This window comes from Euprymna scolopes, chromosome 34 (genome assembly GCF_053919585.1).
Source record: "Euprymna scolopes isolate OS-2025 chromosome 34, ASM5391958v1, whole genome shotgun sequence".
Taxonomy (NCBI): Eukaryota; Metazoa; Mollusca; class Cephalopoda; order Sepiida; family Sepiolidae; genus Euprymna; species Euprymna scolopes.
In genome coordinates this window covers 34,726,102-34,749,629 of record NC_136515.1, presented here as the reverse complement: position 1 = coordinate 34,749,629, position 23,528 = coordinate 34,726,102, and the positions used below count along the sequence as shown (strand labels likewise).

Sequence of the window (23,528 nt, the reverse complement as noted above, 5' to 3'; positions counted from 1 at the left end):
AAAGTATCCTCATGTCCAGATTGCATTTTTGAAATTCAGTTTTTCCTGCTGTAGTTGTTCGTTTGAACCTGAAATCATAAAAATTGGTCAGTCATCAAGATAAGATATTGAATTTTCAAGAGTCCACGAAAATTTTAAATGCCTTTACAAAAAGTCTGGAAACTTATTAAAGGCATTGTGTACAAACAACACTCTGCCCTTAGTAATCATGTTGACACACTGGTTCTTATCAGATCACTAAAATTAAACAACGTCGAGCCTGGCCAGTATAAGATGGTTGACTATTTGGGAATACCAGTCGCTGTATGTAGGACGTCAACATCTTGCAAAAACTGCAAAAACTGAACATTGTCATCTTCTCTGACTGGTGTATACATGCAACTGGGGACTGTTTGTGAATTTAATATTCCCTTGACATTTGCTCCTTAAGAGGAATCCAGTTCAACCTGACTAGAGTGAATGCCACTTGCACAACTCTGCCCTTAATCATGCATTCATTTTCTGAGGTTTCTATCATACCTTTAACTATTTCTTGAAACCAAATGATTATGTTACCAGTGTATTTTCAGTTCAGTTCAAGAGCTGCACCTACATTTCAGGTTTTTTTTTCATTGACTTAGCTTGGTTATTGAACATAAATGCTATTGTCTCATATTGATTTTTGCTTAATCATATCTACTTGCATGACAAAAGCAATTGATTATCTTTTAAAATTCATAGATACATATTCAATAATCACTTTCATTATTTTGTTTTTGAAAATGCTTGTTCAGTCAGATACCAAGTTATCGATCCAAAAACCACAAGTTATAATCTGTTCTCATGAGCAGCCTGAAGCAGCTATAACTCTAACTGTGCCATACATTGTGACTACAACTCAATTTTTGATGATTGTCTTTATTTGCTTCTCCACAAGGGCAAGGTTAGACACATGGTGGGTTATTAGTGAAAGGAAAATTCAGTCCCTTACAAGACACTCTGGATTAAGATACAAAAATTAAAATTGCCCCAGTCAAGAAGGATTTGTCTTCTATCCAAAGACAGAAAAGATCCTACACGTTGGTCCTAATCTAAAATCAAAAAAGTGTAAATATTGCACCTGTTTGGCACTTTACAAAGGCAGAGTTAGAAACAAAGTTCGTTTTTATGTGAGGAAAATTCAGCCTCCTTAAAAAGCAACTTTAGACAAAGATTAACATTTTTTTGATTCTGCTATTTTTTTTCGGAACTCATTCCCTTCACGTAGTGAACCCAATTTTCTGTTACACTCTTGTTCTGTCAATTATGACATTTGTTTTTTTTTTAATTGGTAAACAGGATTTTTGCTCACTATTCAGATTGTTTTTCATAATTGTAAATCCGAGGACTTTCCTTGGCTATTAATTGCAAAATGATATAAATCTTTAAATAAATATATTTATAAGCTCTATGTCTTTGTGTAAATCAATCTGATCTATATAAATTAATAAGCATTATCATTATATCACACTTTTTTTTTTTTTATTACATTTTCACACCAAACAAGGCACATTGCCACTTTGATGTAGGGGGCTACTATTAGGGACACAGGTTACAGGGGTACTAGGTGGGGAGTTGGGCTGCAAGATGTCGGTTCATGTTACACTTGAACTTCTGCATGTTAGTACAGTTGAGGAAGCAGGAACCTGGCAGTGAGTTCCAAAGTCTAGCGGTTCTGGGAAGAAACTACCAGAGTAGAAGGCTCTCTTACATCTAGGGATCTCAACTGTGAAGAGGTGGGATTGTACTGCTTGTCGGGTTTGCCGGGGGTATTTACATAGAGGAGGTACAAGTACTTGCAGTTCGTTGGAACATTCACCGTTAAAATACTTGTAGAACAGGCAGAGGGATGCTACATTGTGTCGATGGGACAGAGGCTGAAGTTTGGATGACAGTTCAGGACCTATTAGGTTGGCGACTCTCTTTTGAACCTTGTCTAGGAGTGAGAGACTAGTAGCAGATGCACCGGCCCCAAATATGACGAATATGGGCGAATGGTGGCCTTATAGAGGTACATGATACTTTCAGGCGTTAGTAGCTTTCTAGCACGGTACAGAGAACCTATTTTTTTCGCAGTGGTCTTGGCTCTCAATATAATTGTTCCAACTCAGGTTTCCTGTGAACGTTAGGCCAAGGAGTTTAAAAGATGTGCTTTCAGATAAAGAGTCTTTGGCCATTGCTATTGGAGGTAGAGAAGGTTTCTTGTAGTTATTGAAGGAAACAAGTTTAGTCTTGGCAGCATTGAATGTGACCATCCAATTTTGTCTCCATTCCACTACAGATTGGAGGTCATCCTCTAGTGTTTCTGCCATTTCTTTAGATACGTGTTCATTTTTTTTCCTGTGTTGTCTGTTATTGAGTGTGGTGTCATCAGCATATATACTCATCTCACAGACAATTTTGTCAGGAAGGTAATTTATGAATATTAGGAATAATAGAGGTCCAAGGATAGACCCCTGAGGTACTCCTGCATTTATATCATATTGTTTAGATGTACGGCCATCGAGGACAACCTGGATTTTTCTCTTATCTAAGAAGGATTTAATTATGTTAAGTATTCTTCCAGTGATACCATATGATCTGATTTTCCTGAGAAGACCTTCATGCCATACCCTGTCAAAAGCCTTAGATATATCTAGAGCTACCGCTCTACCCTCCCCTGCTTTGTCAAGTGAATGGTATATATGCTCAGAGATTACAGTTAGAATGTCTGCTGTAGAACGGGCTTGCCTAAATCCATATTGTTGGTCGGTCAGAAGTTTAACATCTGTAAGGTGATGGACTAAAGCTTGGTTAATTATGGACTCAAATATTTTGGCAAAAAGTGGGAGGAAGCTAATGGGGCGGTAATTTACTGGGTCAGTTTTCCAACAGCTCGGAAAGCAAGATTCATTAAGGCATTTGTTGTAGAGTTTGGAGAGAACTGGAGCTACTTCGGCTGAGCACTTTTTTAATAACACAGCTGGGATGAGATCAGGTCCACATGCTTTTGCAGTGTCAAGAATTTTTATGATAGCATGCACCTGAGAAGGGGTGATTTTCAGATCGTCAAGTGTGGTGTCTGTCCGCAAAGGAAAGTCTGGGATAGGGTGGTTAGCAGAGTCTAGTGTAGAGTTGGAGGCAAACTGACTGGCGAGCATGTTAGCCTTCTCGGTTGCTGAGCAAACAACTTCATGATTGTTAGATAGTGGGGGAATAGTTAATTGCCCATTATTTACTACACTGTTGTAGATTTTCCAGAAATCACGGGTTCCTAATTTCTGTGCTTCGATGCATTTTTTGGTGGTTTCAGTAAATTCTCTCTTAGCTGTCGCTATTTCTTTCTTACAGTTACTTCTGGCTTCTATATACTTCTGTCTGAGCTGGATTTATGTCGGTTAAATCTGTGGTATGCGTGCTGCCTTTGCGCAATGGCAGCTGCACATGTGGAAGTAAACCATTGGGGAGAGTGGGGCTTGCTATAAAATTTCCGCGTGGAGACATGTGCTTCAATTGCTATTTTGAACCATTCAATGGTCTCATTTGCGCACTGTTCAGCAGGAAGTGAAAAGATATTTCGCCATGGGGCGTCTCTAATGAGATCCCTGATGGCTTCCAAGCCAGCCTTTTTATAATATCTCGTTGTTTTGAACAATGGTTCTTCAGTTTTGGCTTTAGAGTTTAGAATGATTTCTACTATTATCACTACATGATCAGCATTCCCAAGTGGGCTGTGGGCGTTCGTAACACAATCATCAGGAACTGTGGTCAGAAACAGATCTAAAAGTGATGCGTGTTGTTCTTGCTGGTCAGGGAAATGGGTCGGAGACGTAACCATCTGTGATAGGGAATGAGATATAGAGAAGCTATGTGTTATGGTACCAGCTGTGTCTGTGTAATTAGAGAATCCAAGCCAGTTACTGTGGTGGACATTGAAGTCACCAAATACATGAACTTGTGCGCTAGTGTCGAGGGAAAGTGCTGTATCTATGCCGTCAGAGACTTTGTTTATTAAGGTACAGTTCTGGGACGAGGGAGAGCGGTAGAAAAAATAAAAGTAACTAATATTATGTTGCATAAGTCTAAAACACATAAAGGCTTGATTGTCCAATTCTAGTTTTCTTTCTCTAGTCAGGGGGAGGGTGTTTTGAATATAGACTCCAAGTCTGTCTATTATCCTTACAGCAGAGTGGGAGATATCCGGGCATGTTAAAGTAGCTAGAGGGGATGAAGGAGTGTAGGTTAGTCTCACTTAGTGCTAAGATATCCGGGGTGTTTGTTAGGAGAAATGCTTCAACATCATTTAAATTAGTTCTAAGCCCACGGATGTTCGTAAATGCAAGCCTCAAGGGAGGAGGCAATTTTCTTTTCTTTGAGTTTTGTCCTGGTTTAAGCGTAATTTTAGATTGTACTGTTATTTTTTTTTTCTTTTTAAGAGTTTCAGTTTAGGTAAGGGGTGCTGAGCAAGTGGTTTTGCAGAACACCAAGCATGCAACACAAGTAGACCATCAGCTAACCTTCCATCTACTAAGACTGTGGCCTCAGGAAAGCCCACCGGGGATGAGTGCAGGGGTCCCTTTCCATGCATGACATGGCACTACAAACATCTCAATATTATTCAACTATTGATGGAGCAGCCGCTCTAAGCACTACCAAAGAGTTAGGCCACCTGTACTACCAGTCGGGAACAGCAGCCAAGAACTGTCAACCCGATACCCTCAACCCATCACACGATGGTCAATCCAATCTACTTGTACTGGCATTATAGTCTTCAAACACTCCCAAGTGCCCAGTTTAGAGGAGAATGGGATGTGTCAGGAGAGGTGAAAAAAGGCATTCATTGCCCTAGTTCGGAAACAAGATTGACCACTGAGTGCTTCTGTTGAATCCCTGTGCTTCGACCTCTACAACTAGCTAATAGGCAAAGAAAGAGTATGGAAGCCTATCTACTCATTAAGCAGTTTAGGTTTGCAGACCGGTAATTTGTTCGAGTCACCAGCTCTAGGAAGGATGTCATCCAAGAATAGAGGGGCCTCCTTCCCCTTAGGTTTAGCTTCAGAGTTTTCCTTCTCCTAGACGGATGACCTGGAAAGATCTACGGGTCCATCAGCACCGGGAGGGTTTACCCCGCACCTGGGTCTTAATCCAGGTATTTCTGCGACCCTGCATGGGTAGTTAATGTTACTGGGTTAGTATGTAAATATTATGTATCTACTGACAAATTACACTCCTCAAAGTGATTAAGGGACATTGCTATTTCATTGTTACTGGAGGAGGGGGTGAGTAAAAGTTCATGCAGTGGAAACAGCTATATTTGCAACAGGTTAGTTGGAAAGAGTTAAGATATAGTTTAATATTTTTCTTTTAAATTTAGAAAAAAAATTTTTTTTTTAAATTAAAAAAACTTTTTTTTTTAAATTAAAAAAAAAAATTTGTATGTTGGCTTAGGAATAGGATAACGCACTACAGAATGACTTTATATGAAGCGTGTGTAATGTATGAGTGTTAGTATATGAAGCGTGTGTAATGTATGAGTGTTAGTATATGAAGCGTGTGTAATGTATGAGTGTTAGTATATGAAGCGTGTGTAATGTATGAGTGTTAGTATATGAAGCGTGTGTAATGTATGAGTGTTAGTATATGAAGCGTGTGTAATGTATGAGTGTTAGTATATGAAGCGTGTGTAATGTATGAGTGTTAGTATATGAAGCGTGTGTAATGTATGAGTGTTAGTATATGAAGCGTGTGTAATGTATGAGTGTTAGTATATGAAGCGTGTGTAATGTATGAGTGTTAGTATATGAAGCGTGTGTAATGTATGAGTGTTAGTATATGAAGCGTGTGTAATGTATGAGTGTTAGTATATGAAGCGTGTGTAATGTATGAGTGTTAGTATAAATAAAAATAAAAAAGGAAAAAAAATGATAAAAAATATATATAAACAAAAGTGAAAGCCTAAAACCACACTATCTCCTAACAAGCCTCCTTACAATCATAGTTGCTTACACTGCATGAGCTCTACTCAACCCCTTTATCCAGTAACAATGAAATAACAATATCCCTAATCCACTTTGAGGAGTGTAACTATTTAGCAGATATAACCTCTACAAACTAACCCAATAACATTATCTAACCACGCGGGGTCGCAGAAATACCTGGATTAGAACCCAGGCGCGGAGCAAACCCTCTCAGTGGTGACGGACCCAGTAGATCTTTCCAGATCATCCGTCTAGGAGAAGGAAAACTCTGAAACTAAACCAAAGAGGAGGGAGGCCTCTTCAGTCTTGGATGACAGCCTTCCTAGAGCTGGTGACTCAAACAAATTACCGGTTTGCAATACCTAAATTGCTTAAGGAGTAGATAGGTCCTGCCTATCGCCCGGTTTCCATACTCCTTCTTTGCCTATTAGTCAGGCGCAGAGATACTATCACAGTGATTCGACAGAAACACCCATTGGTAGATCTTGTTTCTTGTCTAGGGCAATGAACGCCGTTTCCCCACTCCCGACACACCCCACCCCTAAAGCTGGGCACTTGAGAATGCTTGAGTACCACATATGCCTGAGCAATTAGATTGGGTTGACCTTCCTCTGATGGGTTGAGGGTACCGGATTGACAGTTACTGGCTGCTGTTTCCGACTGGTAGTACAGGAGCCCTAACTCTTTGGTAGCGCTTAGAGCGGCTGCTCCATCAACAGTTGAATAATATCGGGATGTTTGCAGTGCCATGGCGCGCATGGAAAGGGACCCTGCACTCATCCCCGGTGGGCTTTCCTGAGGCCACAGTCCTAGTTGATGGAGGGTCAGCTGATGGTCTATTTGTGATGCATGTGTGATATTCTGCATAACCTCCTGTTCGGCTTCCCCTAACCCAACTGAAACTCGTTAAAAAACATGATGACAGTACAATCTAAAAATAAGCTTAAACCAGGCTTAGGGTCAAACAAATCCAACTTGCCTCCTCCCTTGAGGCTTGCATTCACAAATATCCGTGGGCTTAGAACTAATTTAGCTGATGTTGAAGCATTTCTCCTAACAAATACTCCGGATATCTTAGCACTAAGTGAGACTAACCTACACTCCTCCATCCCCTCTAACTACTTTAACATGCCTGGATATCTCCCACTCTGCCGTAAGGACTCTGACAGACATATGCACGGACTTGGAGTTTACATTCGTAATACCCTTCCCTTGACTAGAGAAACAAACCTAGAAACGGATGATCAAGCCTTTATGTGCTTTAGACTAATCATGCAACACAACATTAGCTACTTTTACTTTCTCTACCGCTCTCCCTCGACCCAAGACTGCACCATAATAAACAAAGTATCTGACAGCATAGACACAGCACTCTCCTTCAACACTAGCGCCCAAGTACATGTATTTGGTGACTTTAATGTCCATCACAAAAACTGGCTTGGATTCTCTACTTATACAGATGCAGCAGGCAGCGCAACTCATAGCTTCTCTGTATCTCACTCCCTATCGCAAATTGTTACTTTTCCAACCCGCTTCCCTGATCAGGAAGAACAACACGCATCACTATTAGATCTGTTTTTGACCGCAGTTCCTGATGATTGTGTAACGAAAGCCGACAGCCCACTTGGGAACGCTGATCATGCGGTAATAATGGTTGAAATCGCCCTAAACTCTAGACCCAAAACTGAAGAGCCAGTGCTCAAAACAACGAGATATTATAAAAAGGCTGACTGGGAAGCTATCAGAGATCTTATCAGAGACGCCCCATGGGGAAATATTTTTTCTCTTCCTGCTGAACAGTGTGCAACTGAGACCACTGAATGGTTCAAAACTGCAATCGAAGCGCATGTTCCCATGCGGAAATTCTATAGCAAGCCCCACTCTCCCCAATGGTTTACTCCGACTTGCGCAACTGCCATTGCTCAAAGGCAGCATGCATTCCGCAGGTTTAACCGACATAAGTCCAGTTCAAACAGACAGAAGTACATAGAAGCTAGAAGTAACGTTAAGAAAGAAATAGCGACAGCTAAGAGGGAATTTACGGAAACCACTAAAAAACGCATCGAAGCACAAAAATTAGGAACTCGTGACTTCTGGAAAATCTACAACAGTGTAGTAAATAATGGGCAATCAACAATTCCCCCACTAACCAACAATCACGAGGTTCTTTGCTCAGCAACCGAGAAGGCTAACATGCTTGCCAGTCGGTTTGCCTCCAACTCTACACTGGACCCTCTAAACCACCCCCTACCTGACTTTCCTATGCGGACAGACGCCAAGCTAGACGATCTGGAAATCACCCCTGCTCAGGTGCATGCTATCATAAAAAACCTTGACACTTCCAAAGCATGTGGACCCGACCTCATCCCAGCTGTGCTATTAAAAAAGTGCTCAGCCGAAGTAGCTCCAGTTCTCTCCAAACTCTACAACAAATGCCTTAATGAATCTTGCTTTCCGAGCTGTTGGAAAACTGCTTCTGTGGTACCAGTATTCAAGAATTCTGGCGAAAGAACTGACCCATTAAATTATCGCCCTATTAGCCTCCTCCCACTTTTTGCCAAAATATTTGAGACCTTAATTAACCATGCTCTAGTCCAGCACCTTACAGATGCTAAACTTCTGATCGATCATCAATATGGATTTAGACAAGCCCGTTCCACGGCAGACATCCTCACTGTAATCTCTGAATGCATATACCATTCACTGGACAAAGCGGGAGAGGGCAGAGCGGTAGCTCTAGATATATCTAAGGCTTTTGACAGGGTATGGCATGAGGATCTCCTCAGGAAGATTAGATCTTACGGTATCACTGGTAGAATACTTAACATAATTAAATCCTTCTTAGATAAGAGAAAAATCCAGGTTGTCCTCGACGGTCGTACGTCTAAACAATATAATATAAATGCCGGAGTGCCCCAGGGATCTATCCTTGGTCCTCTGCTGTTCCTGATATTCATAAATTACCTCCCCGACAAAATTGCCTCTGAGATGGGTATATATGCTGATGACACCACACTCTATAGCAGGCACGACAGGAAAACAAATGAACATATATCTAAAGTAATGGCAGAAACACTAGAGGATGACCTCAAATCAGTAGTGGAATGGGGACAAAAATGGATGGTAACGTTCAATGCCACCAAGACAAAACTGGTTTCATTCAATAATTACAAGAAACCTTCTCTACCACCTATAGCAATGGCCAACAACTCTTTAGCTGAGAGTACGTCTTTCAAGCTCCTTGGCCTAACGTTCACAGGAAACATGAGCTGGAACAATTACATCGAGGGCATTGCCAGGGCCGCTGCGAGGAAGGTGGGCTCTCTCTACCGTGCTAGAAAACTTCTAACACCCGAAAGTATCCTGTACCTCTATAAGGCCACTATTCGCCCATGTATGGAGTATTGCTGTCATATTTGGGCCGGTGCATCGGCTACTAGTCTCTCGCTCCTTGACAGGGTTCAAAAGAGAGTCGCAAATCTGATAGGCCCTAAACTGGCATCTAAACTTCAGCCTCTGTCCCATCGTCGAAACGTTGCATCCCTCTGCCTGTTCTACAAGTATTATAATGGTGAATGCTCTGAAGAACTGCAAGCACTTGTGCCCCCACGACGTGAACACCCTCGACAGACCCGACAAGCTGCAAAATCCCACCCCCACACTGTAGAGATCCCTAGATGTAAAAGATCTTTCTACTCCAGTAGTTTCTTCCCCAGAACTGCTAGACTTTGGAATTCCATTCCAGGTCACTGCTTCCCCAACTGTACTGACATGCATAAGTTCAAGTGCAACGTGAACCAACATCTCGCTGCCCTAATCCCTACATAGTACCCCAGTAGATGTTTCCCCTGATAGTAGCCCCCTACACCAAAGTGGCAATGTGCCTTGTTTGGGGTGAAAATGTAATAAAAAAAAAAATAAAAAAAAATAGTATATGAAGCGTGTGTAATGTATGAGTGTTAGTAGCAGCTTGGGGAGTAGGGTAGACTTAGTTTTTAGGAGAGAATTAACTTACAGAATACAGTAGAATTAATTTTTAGAATTTATAGTCAAGTAAAATTTAGTTATAGAGAAAAAAATTATTTTTTTCTTTTTTATTTATTTAACATGCCAATCAGACAATGGCAGTCGTCTTGGAGGAAATGAATATATTGGATATACGTAGCACGCAAGAGAGTGGTGTTTCTACCATAATAAGACTACGTGGCGTGTTGGAATTCGTAGTTAACGACAGTCAATTAGGTCAGGCACAAGGCATTGTGTATCTATTCAGAAAGTCATAGTGTTGTATCTAAAATCACTGTATATTTCAGGTGCATATATAATTGAAAGTAAGGCAAACTATATTCCGTGGTTTGTTATAGATAGCAAGGAAGCCACATATTCAATACAAGGGAGTTTATAGTAATTGTAGATATTAAGTATATTACTTAATAAGGCGTATCTTCTAGTGTGGAAAAAAAAAAATAAGTCCAGATTTCTGAAACTTCTGGGATTTGTTTTGCAAAGGCTTTTTTCCCACTAGTTTACTTGGAATATAAGAATGAAACAGTATTTTGCCTATAAGGAGGGGGGGGGATAACGAATTTCAGCTTTAGTTAAGATAAGGTTGGCAAAAAAACCAAAAAAAGAAAAACAAAAAAGAAAAACAAATAAAGATGATACATAAAGACAAATAAAACAAAACCCAAAAAACAGAAAAACAAATAAAGACGATACATAAATACAAATAAAACAAAACCCAAAAAACAGAAAAACAAATAAAGATGATACATAAATACAAATAAAACAAAACCAAAGAAAAAAAACAAACAAAAAAAAACAAATAAACGAGCATGTATACATTTCTTAAAATGAATCTAAAAAAAAAAAATAGTATTTAACATTTCTTTAGGCACCCTGGATGCTATATATATATATATATATATATATATATATATATATTATAATATATGCTCTCATATAAATTGAGTACTCTGGTGTAGGAAATAATGATTCCCACTTAAAATTGAGGCAATACTTTTTTTAAAATAATTGAATATTTTCAATAAAAAATTTTTATAGAAAATTTTTTTGATACAATTTCTCCCATGCTCATTAGGAGGTTTGTAGCTCAGAGAGAGCATGGAACATAGTCACTAAGATCTGGGTTTCAAATATCTCTAGTTCTAGCAACACTGAGGAGTCATAGTGATGACAAAACTTGTGTGCGTGTGTAGCCCTCTCGCCCAGGTCAGCAAATGACTTTGGACCCCGCTGAACTGGTCTGGCCGTTGATTGTCTATCTTTGTCCAAGAGGATTCCACATAAATTTTCAACATCTCAGGTTTCATGTCGATTCTGCTGAAAATCAATTAGCTTTGCATGCACGCCAGAAAAGGAAAACAGACTGAGCGAGTTCTAAGTATGAAAACGTTAATTTCACAAAAATTACAAGTTTTTACCATGTGTACATCGTTCAGGTTGATTACACCAAAAACATCAAGAGTCTCCAAAATCTTATTCTTTGTTCTTTACGATAGCAGTCAGGATGGATGGAGTGGGGTTTGTGGCATTCTTGGAGTGTGTGTTTTTCTCGAGATTTGGCTTCAATCTGCTAAATTTGGCCTGGGTATTTGCTTGAATACTAAAGTAACAAGGTTGGTCAGGGCAATCCACCCGACCAACCAGAATCCAACACGTCAAACTCAACTCTTTTGCTTGTATGCATTTCAACAGGTTGTCTATAACCTGCGAGTCTGGGACCAAAACTAAATTTCTCCCCCCCCCCCTCCCAGGTCAATCCCATCACTCAGAAAGTCAGAATGTCTGAGCAGGTGTTCCTCAGGCCAAACGAATGCACAATTTCATTTAGCATCATTCTGATATTTCATTTTTTAAAACAATAAATATCTATTTTTACAAAGTGCAATAAATTTGTCCTTTTTATAGGTCACCTACCACTGTCCAGGATTCAATCAACGTTTAACGGACAATCTCAACATATTTACCCAGCTTTACTCAGAGTTTTAGGGGATTTTAATCTCCCAATGGGGAGCAATATCGCTCCTCTAAACAGTCATGTCATACGTGTGTGTATGCATGTATGTAAATATATAAATATATATATATTTTGGGGGGTACAAAATTTTATAATGGCTATATATAGACCAAATTTATTAAACAATGAATTAAAAGAATAAAAAATGATAAAGCCAGCTAACTAATTTCTATCTGTGCTCAACAGATAGAAATTGAGGTTAGGAAATTACCATAAAAAACAAAACAAAACAAAAAAAAAAAACCCCGGGGACAGAATCAAAAAGAAACATGAATTCTTAAAAAATTTTCTTTTTGCTTACAAAGAGAAAATCTCAAATGTTTCTAGAAGTGAAAAAGAACTCCCCAAGAGAAAAGAACTCGTTCTCATAATTGCAGGATTTCATAGTTGGAACTAATTTGTATGCATAGAGAACCACAAACTTTAAAAACAACGAATTAAAAGCAAATGAGATTTTTGACAGCTGAGAGAAAGCATTGGAGTTGATAATTTTGGTGTTACAGTGTTGCATGAGCATTGGAGTTGATAATTTTGGTGTTACAGTGTTGCATGAGCATTGGAGTTGATAATTTTGGTGTTACAGTGTTGCATGAGCATTGGAGTTCTTTTTGAAGTTTGAAGTTACTTACATGATACGCATCGTTTTGTTACAATCAGTACAAAATACAACTTCACTATAAGTTTTTTTTTTTTTTTGCATTTTCACTCCAAACAAGGTACGGTGCCACTTTGATGTAGGGGGCTCCTATCTGGGATATAATTTGTAGGGGTACTATGTAGGGAGTTGAGCAGCAAGATGTCTGTTTACATTACATTTGAACTTTTGCATGTCAGTATAGTCAGGGAAACAGGAGCCCAAAAAGGGAATTCCAAAGTCTAACAGTCCTAGGGAAGAAACTATTAGAGTAGAAGGCTTTCTTACATCTAGGGATTTCTACTGTGTAGGGGTGGGATTTTGCTGCTTGTAGGATTTGTCCGAGGTATTTACGTTGAGAAGGTTCGTTGAAGCACCTACCATTAAAATACTTGTAAAACGTGCAGAGGGATGCAACATTTTATTGATGGGACAGAGGTTGAAGCTTAGCTGATAGTGTGGGACATAGTAGGTACTCTTTTTTGGACCCTATCCAAGAGGGAGAGACTAGTAGCAGATGCACCAGCTCAAATGTGGCAACAATACTCCATACATGAGTGCATGTAACTTTCTAGCACAGTAGAGAGAGCCCATCTTCTTTGCAGCACCCTTGGCAATGCATTCAATGTATCTGTTCCAACTCATGTTCCCCATGAACATTAAGCCGAGGAGTTTGAATGAAGTACTTTAGTCATAGCTATTGGTGGTTGAGAAGGTTTCTTGTAGTTATAAAAAGAAAGCTTAGTCTTGACAGCATTGAATGTGATCATCCATTTTTGTCCCCATTCCACTACTAGGGTTTCCACCATTGCCTTGGATATGTTAATCTGTTTTCCCCTCGTGTCCATTATAGAATATGGTGTAGTCAGCAAATATACCCATCACGGAGACAATTTTATCAGGGAGGTCATTTATGAATATCAGGAATAAACGTTCAAGGATTGACCCTTGAGGTAAACCCACATTTACATCACATTGTTTTGACGTACGACCATCAAAGACAACCTGGATTTTTCTCTTAAGAAGGATTTAATTATGTTAAGTATTAGTCTAGTAATATCATAGGATCTAATGTTCATAAGAAGACCATCATGCCAGACCCTTCAAAGTCCTTAGATATATCTAGGGCTACTGTCATAACCTCCTCTGTTTCATTCAGTGCATAGTATATACATTCAGAGATTACAGTTTGGATATCTGCAATAGAACAGGCTTGCCTAAATCCATATTGTTGGTCGGTCAGAAGTTTAGGTGGGCTTTCTCTTCTGCGCTACAAAGTTACTTACGCCTGACAGTATCCTGTACCTCTACAAAGTCACCATTATGGAGTACTGTTGCCATGGACTTGCCTAAACACATACTGTTAATCAGAGAGAAGTTTAACAGTTGTCAGGTGGTGGACTAGAGCTTGATTAATTATGAACGCAAATATTTTGGCAAATAGAGGGAGAAAGTTAATGGGGTGATAATTTAATGGGTCAGTTTATTTAATGGGTCAGTTTATTCACCAGAATTCTTGTAAACTGGTACTAGAGAAGCGGTTTTCCAGAAGTCAAGATTTGCTAAGGCATTTGTTGAAAAGTTTGGAGACAACTGGAGCAACCTCAGCGGAGCATTTTTTTAATAGTACAACCAGGATGAAATCAAGTTCAGATGTCAAAGTTTTTTATGATATGATGTACTTGAGAAAGGGGGATTTTCAGATCATCTAGCGTGGTTTTTGTCTACAAAATAAAATCTGGAAGGGAAAGGTTTGCTGGGTCCAAAGTAGAGTTGGAGGCAAACCGACGGGAAAGCACACTCGCCTTCTCGGTTACCATGCAAACAAATTTAAGATTGTTGGATAGTTGGGGTACCTAGTTATAGATGTTCCAGAAATCATGAGTTCCTAATTTCTGCACTTTAATGCGTTTTCGGTAGCTGCGGCTATTTCCCTCCTACAATAACTTCTCACTTCTATAAACTTTTGACTATTTGTACTGGATTTATGTCGGATAAATCTGCGGTATGCATGCTGCTTTTGAACAATGGCATCTGTGCAAGTAGAAGTAACTCCTTGAGGAGAGTGGGGGTTTGCTATAGAACTTATGTGTGGGGACATGTACTTCACTCGGCACTTTGAACCATACTATGGTCTCATTTGGGCACTGTTCAGAATGTCCAATAGTACTGGAAAATATGAGAAATAGCGACAGGTTAAATATGATAAAACACTGGGAGAAAACACGTTTGAAAAAAAAATTTGACTTACATCTCGAATTTTTTTATTTGCAAACGCCAATATCCCTTCAAAAACTACAACATTGGCGCCATAAAGAGTTTTCTGAAACACAAAACAAATTTATTAAAAACATTTAAAGAGATTCTTTATCATCGCAAATATTATATAAAACTGATCTGAATTTTTTATAATTTAAAATATACTTGTAATGAATAATGCACTTTAACATAACACACATCTTCTATATACATGCATATATAAATATATATATATATATATATATACATACATATATATGTATATATAAATTTATATATACATATGCACACACTCACACACATATATATATGCATATACATACACACACATATATATATATATATATATACATATAAATAATTATATATATATTTAGCCAGTAGAGTTTAGTTTCCTAAAAGTACATCAATGAAAAAAACGTGTCTGCCAAAGTGCTCAATGAGCAAACAGAGCAGGTATATGAAATTTATTTATACAAACATTGATGGCTACATATGTGCATACATGTTTCTGTAATCATCCGTGTTGGGGGATTACGTGTTCAGGCCAAGAATTATCATCGAGAACTGATATTTCAAACAAAAACATTTTCTTATTTCATTTACAAAGCGTATTATAAACACCTCAACATCCCCATGTTAAAAACTGCTTTCGGAATAACTACCCTACCAACCACTGCATGTTAAGAACGACTTACGAGGTTGGGGGGTGTGTGTTTAATCAGAGAGCCATTTTTAATATGAGGAGGTTAGGGTGTTTATGATTCGCTGGAGTAAGTTGTAAAAACTAACCAGCAACTTTCATGTTAAAGTATTTTTTTAGTTCAGAAAAAGTGAAACAAACTTTTTTGTGCATTTTTTTTTATTGCAAATATTTACACAACAAACAAAACTGGTATATATTGCCAAATCCCAGCGAATAGATTCTTTTATTATTATTTTGTCAAGGAGGAACATGTAAAGAAAATGCAGGAAAGAAAAAAAAACAAAATGGTATACTTATTGATATGAAATGCATAATATTTATATATATGCATGTATACTATTTATACATGCATAAATGATATATATGCATATATAATACATATCATATGCATATATACATTATCTATAAATATATAATATATGCACAAAAACATGCATATATATTATGTATGCATACATAATACATATCATTATCTATACGTATATAATATATATATGCATACATAATAAATATCATATGCATATATATATATATATATATATATATATATATATATATTATCTATACATATATAATATACTAGCATGGGTGCCTGGCGTTGCTCGGGTGTTTGGAGGTGTATGCTGTGCAAAAAAAGCAAAAAAACAAAAAAAATAGTTAATTTTTTAAAACTTTGACCCCTATTATGACCCCTTAAAATTTATTGTTTCGGGCTCAAATCACTTCATTAAGTTAGATCCAGGTTCAAGGAACCTATATCTAAAATTTCAAGTGTCTAGACCCAAAATTGTCGGAGAAGTTTGGTAGAGTTCTTAAAGGTCAAATCGTTGAAATTTGACCCCTTAACAGCCAAATTTCTGGCTGACACCAGTCAAATCGATTTTCCCAAATCTCAGTACCCGGTATTTCAAATTTCGAGTCTATAGACTAAAAATTGACAGAGTTATTGCGTAGGGAAATGTACACAGACAGACAGACACGTTCACTTTTATAGATATATAGATATATGCATATATATAATCTATATATATATATATATATATATATAATCTATACATACATAATATATATATATATATATATATAATCTATACATACATAATATATATATATATAATATCTATACATACATAATATATATATATATAATATCTATACATACATAATATATATATATATAATATCTATACATACATAATATATATATATATAATATCTATACATACATAATATATATATATATATAATATCTATACATACATAATATATATATATATATATAATATCTATACATACATAATATATATATATATATATATAATATCTATACATACATAATATATATATATATATATATAATATCTATACATACATAATATATATATATATATATATAATATCTATACATACATAATATATATATATATATATATAATATCTATACATACATAATATATATATATATATATATAATATCTATACATACATAATATATATATATATATATATAATATCTATACATACATAATATATATATATATATATATAATATCTATACATACATAATATATATATATATATATAATATCTATACATACATAATATATATATATATATATAATATCTATACATACATAATATATATATATATATATAATATCTATACATACATAATATATATATATATATATAATATCTATACATACATAATATATATATATATATATATATAATATCTATACATACATAATATATATATATATATATATAATATCTATACATACATAATATATATATATATATATAATATCTATACATACATAATATATATATATATATATAATATCTATACATACATAATATATATATATATAATATCTATACATACATAATATATATATATATAATATCTATACATACATAATATATATATATATAATATCTATACATACATAATATATATATATATATATATATAATATCTATACATACATAATATATATATATATATATATATAATATCTATACATACATAATATATATACTTGCCGGGCACCACTATTCATAAAAGTGAAAATGTATGTGTCTTTTCTCTATGGTATTTAAGGAAGACTATTATACAGAAAGGCATTACATAATACATATATATATATATTATCTATATATACATAATACATACATACATACATACATACATATATGTGCATATATAATCTATGTATACATCATATATATATATATAATCTATGCATACATCATATATATATATATATATATATAATCTATGCATACATCATATATAATCTATGCATACATCATATATATATATATATATATATATAATCTATGCATACATCATATATATATATATATATATACACGCTGTACCCTGCCACGCGTTGCAGTGGCTCAATTTGGTGTAATGGAAAAATTTAATAAAAGAGAAAATGCATGTTTCTTATATTAGTACAGCAATCCACTGCAAAAAGTGAAAAAGAAGGCGAAACTGAAAAAAAATGGTACTCTTGCAGAATTTGATCTGGATCCTCGAGAGTTTCTGTCAATCATTCATGTTTTGGACTTGACCAACAATCAGTGGATGAAGCCGAACGTAGCAAAAATGTTGAAACGCTAAATGCTTTTTTTTTTTTTATTGTTGTTTTAAAAAATGTGTGTTAGTGATTAATATTTTGTTGATGGTGGGGGGGAGGGGGGTTACTATACACAGATTCGAAAAAGTCGTTCAAAAACAAATAAATGAAAACAAAGGTAAGGTAATTTATGTTTCTACTTAATTGGATAATTGTTTAGTGTTTTTATGTAATGTAAAATGTTTAATTGGCTCAAAAAACAGAAATGGTCGCGAATTCTGTTGAATACGTTAAGTTTGGGAAAGTAAGTTGAAAACTAAAAACTATACAAAACAGTGTCTGAAACTCACCGAACATATGTTACCATGACATAGGCTGGCATAATCGGTAGGTTTCTGACAGTATTTTGTATAGTTTTTTTTAGTTTTAACTCACTTTCTCTAACTTAAAGTAATCAACAGTGTCCGCCACCATTTGTAGCTTTCAAATACACCAATAAACACTGTTTTTCGAGCCGACTAAACGTTACATTAAATGAAAAGGGTTTATATTACTAAACACAGATACAAAGAAGTTGTCAAAAAATAAATATATAACAAATAAATGTTATCAAAGGCAAGAAAAGTAAGTGTTCTACCTAACTGGATAAGATTTTAGTGTTTTTATGTAATGTATAATCGGTTCAAAAACATTCAATGTTTATCGGTATATCTGAAAAATACAAATGGCGGCAGACTGTATCGAACACGTTAAGTTTGGGGAAATTTTGGGAAAATGAGTTTAAACTAAAAAACTATAGAAAATACTGTTAGGAACTCACTCAATATATGTTACCATGATGTAGGCTGGCATATAATCAGTGGTTTTAAACTTTTGCTCGATACAGGTGACGACTTTTAAAAATCCCTTTTAGTGATTACCTGGTTTGAGGATATTTGTACAACTAAACGGCAAATCTGCTAAAAAAAATCCGGTATTATTTTACTTTAAGGCCCGTTTCACGTTCATATATAACGAAATATTTTATTATTGATTGAACACTAACCAGATTATGAAAAAAAATTGAAAAAAAAAAAAAATCATTTCAACATTTGAAAGGGGTACTCACTTTTTAGTTACCACGTTCTGGTAAATCGGTCACTTTTTATTTATTTTTTTTTTTTCTAAATACGGAAGTGTCTTCGGGAGATATAAAATGGTCGCATGTTGACGAAGCAATGTATCGGGAGGCGTACGGGATTAAAAATTATTGGTAAATTTTTAGATTAGGTCCACCTCCTCAATTTTCTTTTAAATGACGACTTGAAATGGTTTTCGACTATGCTGAATACGAAAATCGCATCGGAATTTTGCAGAAATAAGTAGTTATCAAGATATAAAAAGTTGTATTATGCATTGTAATCTTTGGCGGCCATCTTTTTTACGTGTGTGTATTTGTTTATGGCGCGTGTGCACGTAAAAAGAATGCCGCCGAAGAATACAATGCATAATACAACTATTTATTTCCGCAAAATTTCAATGCAATTTGCGTGTTCAGCATACTCGGAAACCTATAAATGTCGTCATTGAAAGGAAAATTGTGGAGGTGGACCGAATCTAAAAAAATACCAAATTATTAAACATTTCTCCAGCATGTTAGTGAAATTTATAATAATTTTAAAAAATTAAAAAGAAACAAAAGTTTTGAAAAAAAACTCACCTTTCAAAAAACAATTACAAAAAAAAAAAACCACAAACTGACTAAATAAGTGAAAAAAAAAAATAATAATTAAAAATCTCGAAACTTTATTTTCATGAGAACAATAAAAAAAGTCCTGTTCTCTCTATTTTTTTTTCTTGGAGAAACAAATATATTTCTGACTTACAAATGCGGTAGACTCATTATTTTTACTTTGTATGGTTTTCATATACCGCGTTTTTATTGCTTACAAAATGGGTGACTGATTTATCAGAACGTAACTAAAAAGTGAGCACCACTTTCAAATGTCGAAATAATGATTTCTTTTTTACATTTTTTTTTTTTAATAATCTGTTTAATTGTGTCCAATCAATAATAATCCAGTGAAAAAAAATTCCAAAAACCTATAAGTATAGAAATTAAGCATGGTAGTAATGGTTGTACAACAACGTCGCCTTTCGCACTTTTACAAACATTTTTTAAAAAAAGTAACTAAACCATTTATTTATAATTTGTCACGTGTACAAACATTTATTTATTTACGTAGGCTTAACTCCTTTCATGAATAAGAAAAGTTTTACTCTTTAAGAATAATAAAAGGAAAAAGTTACTGAATATTTATAAAAGGACTTCTTTTCATGAAGGCCAGAGGAATAGTTGGCCGAAAATTCGTGAAACAACAACTAATAAAGATGAGAATAATAGTCCGCAATAAATAAAAATGGTGCTAATGCAGAGAACGATCCGCGCTATTTTTTAAATCATATTTCCACGTTTAAATAACGTTTTACGATATGTTTTTTTTTTTTTTATTTATTCAATTGTAAGGTTAAAGTACAGAATAGGTACAAAACATCCTTACCTCCCCATGTAAAGAATGACTTTTTAAATAATAACATTATTTCAGCACGGATCACTCTCTGCATGAGTAATCTTATATAGAAAAACAAAAAAAAAAAAAACTCAAAAGCAAGCAACAAACTTTTTTTTTTGGCCTTATATAATAAAGAAAAGATGTGTAAATTAAAAAATTTGGAAAATAAACAAATGAAATAAGTTTTTTTTTTTTTTTTTTTTTTTTTACTTATTGAGTTAACAGAAAATGAAACCTTTCGTCAATTCGTGGGTGCGAAATGAATCGAACCGGAAGTTCAGTTTTATCAACAGAACAGATTCCCATAAACGGTTAAAAAAAATATATTTATTTTATCTAATATTTAAATTTTAATTAGGTAAATTTATTTTAATAACATAAAAACATACATCGACTCTAAAAATGGGTTGCCTGAAAATTTCAAATAAATTGGTAATGTAGAAATATGGTTTTATTCTTTTAGAATGAACAAACTTTACATTTTTATATATATAGATATATAATCTATGCATACATCATATATATAATCTATGCATACATCATATATATAATCTATGCATACATCATATATATAATCTATGCATACATCATATATATATATATAATCTATGCATACATCATATATATAATCTATGCATACATCATATATATATATATAATCTTTGCATACATCATATATATATATATATATAATCTTTGCATACATAATATATATATATAATCTTTGCATACATCATATATATATATATATATAATCTTTGCATACATAATATATATATATATAATCTTTGCATACATCATATATATATATATAATCTTTGCATACATCATATATATATATATAATCTTTGCATACATCATATATATATATATATATAATCTTTGCATACATAATATATATATATATAATCTTTGCATACATCATATATATATATATATATAATCTTTGCATACATCATATATATATATATAATCTTTGCATACATCATATATATATATATAATCTTTGCATACATCATATATATATATATATATATATATATATAATCTTTGCATACATCATATATATAATCTTTGCATACATCATATATATATATATATATATAATCTTTGCATACATCATATATATATATATATATATAATCTTTGCATAAATCATATATATATATATATAATCTTTGCATACATCATATATAAATATATATATATATAATCTTTGCATACATCATATATAAATATATATATATATATAATCTTTGCATACATCATATATATATATATATATATATAATCTTTGCATACATCATATATATATATATATATATATATATATAATCTTTGCATACATCATATATATATATATATATATATACAATCTTTGCATACATCATATATATATAATCTTTGCATACATCATATATATATATATATATATATAATCTATGCATACATCATATATATATATATATATATATATATAATCTATGCATACATCATATATATATATATATATATATATAATCTATGCATACATCATATATATATATATATATATATATATATATATAATCTATGCATACATCATATATATATATATAATCTATGCATACATCATATATATATATATAATCTATGCATACATCATATATATAATCTATGCATACATCATATATATATATATATAATCTATGCATACATCATATATATATATATATATATAATCTATGCATACATCATATATATATATATAATCTATGCATACATCATATATATATATAATCTATGCATACATCATATATATATAATCTATGCATACATCATATATATATATATATAATCTATGCATACATCATATATATATATAATCTATGCATACATCATATATATATATATAATCTATGCATACATCATATATATATATATAATCTATGCATACATCATATATATATATATATAATCTATGCATATATATATATATATATATAATCTATGCATACATCATATATATATATATATATAATCTATGCATACATCATATATATATATAATCTATGCATACATCATATATATATATATATATATAATCTATGCATACATCATATATATATATATATAATCTATGCATACATCATATATATATATATATAATCTATGCATACATCATATATATATATATAATCTATGCATACATCATATATATATATATATATAATCTATTCATACATCATATATATATAATCTATTCATACATCATATATATATATAATCTATTCATACATCATATATATATATATATATAATCTATTCATACATCATATATATATATATATATAATCTATTCATACATCATATATATATATATATATAATCTATTCATACATCATATATATATATATAATCTATTCATACATCATATATATATATATATAATCTATTCATACATCATATATATATATATATAATCTATGCATACATCATATATATATAATCTATGCATACATCATATATATATAATCTATGCATACATCATATATATATAATCTATGCATACATCATATATATATAATCTATGCATACATCATATATATATATATTATCTATACATACATCATATATATATATATTATCTATACATACATCATATATATATATATATATATATATTATCTATACATACATCATCTATACACTACTGCATTTATATTTACTCTCTATCGCCCCCACAACAGCGGAGTTACTATCTTTCAAAGCATATCTGAGAAAATTGACCA

General features: G+C 33.3%; 1 protein-coding gene across 1 annotated transcript in view; it reads right to left on the bottom strand.

The window, feature by feature from the left end:
• Positions 1–23,528, bottom strand: part of LOC145259172 (uridine-cytidine kinase-like 1) — a 186,251-nt gene that overhangs the window by 34,657 nt on the left and 128,066 nt on the right. The window contains exon 5 of the mRNA XM_080116914.1: positions 14,901–14,972. Within this exon, the coding sequence (XP_079973040.1) occupies positions 14,901–14,972 (72 nt within the window). The remainder of the gene's footprint in view (positions 1–14,900; positions 14,973–23,528) is intronic.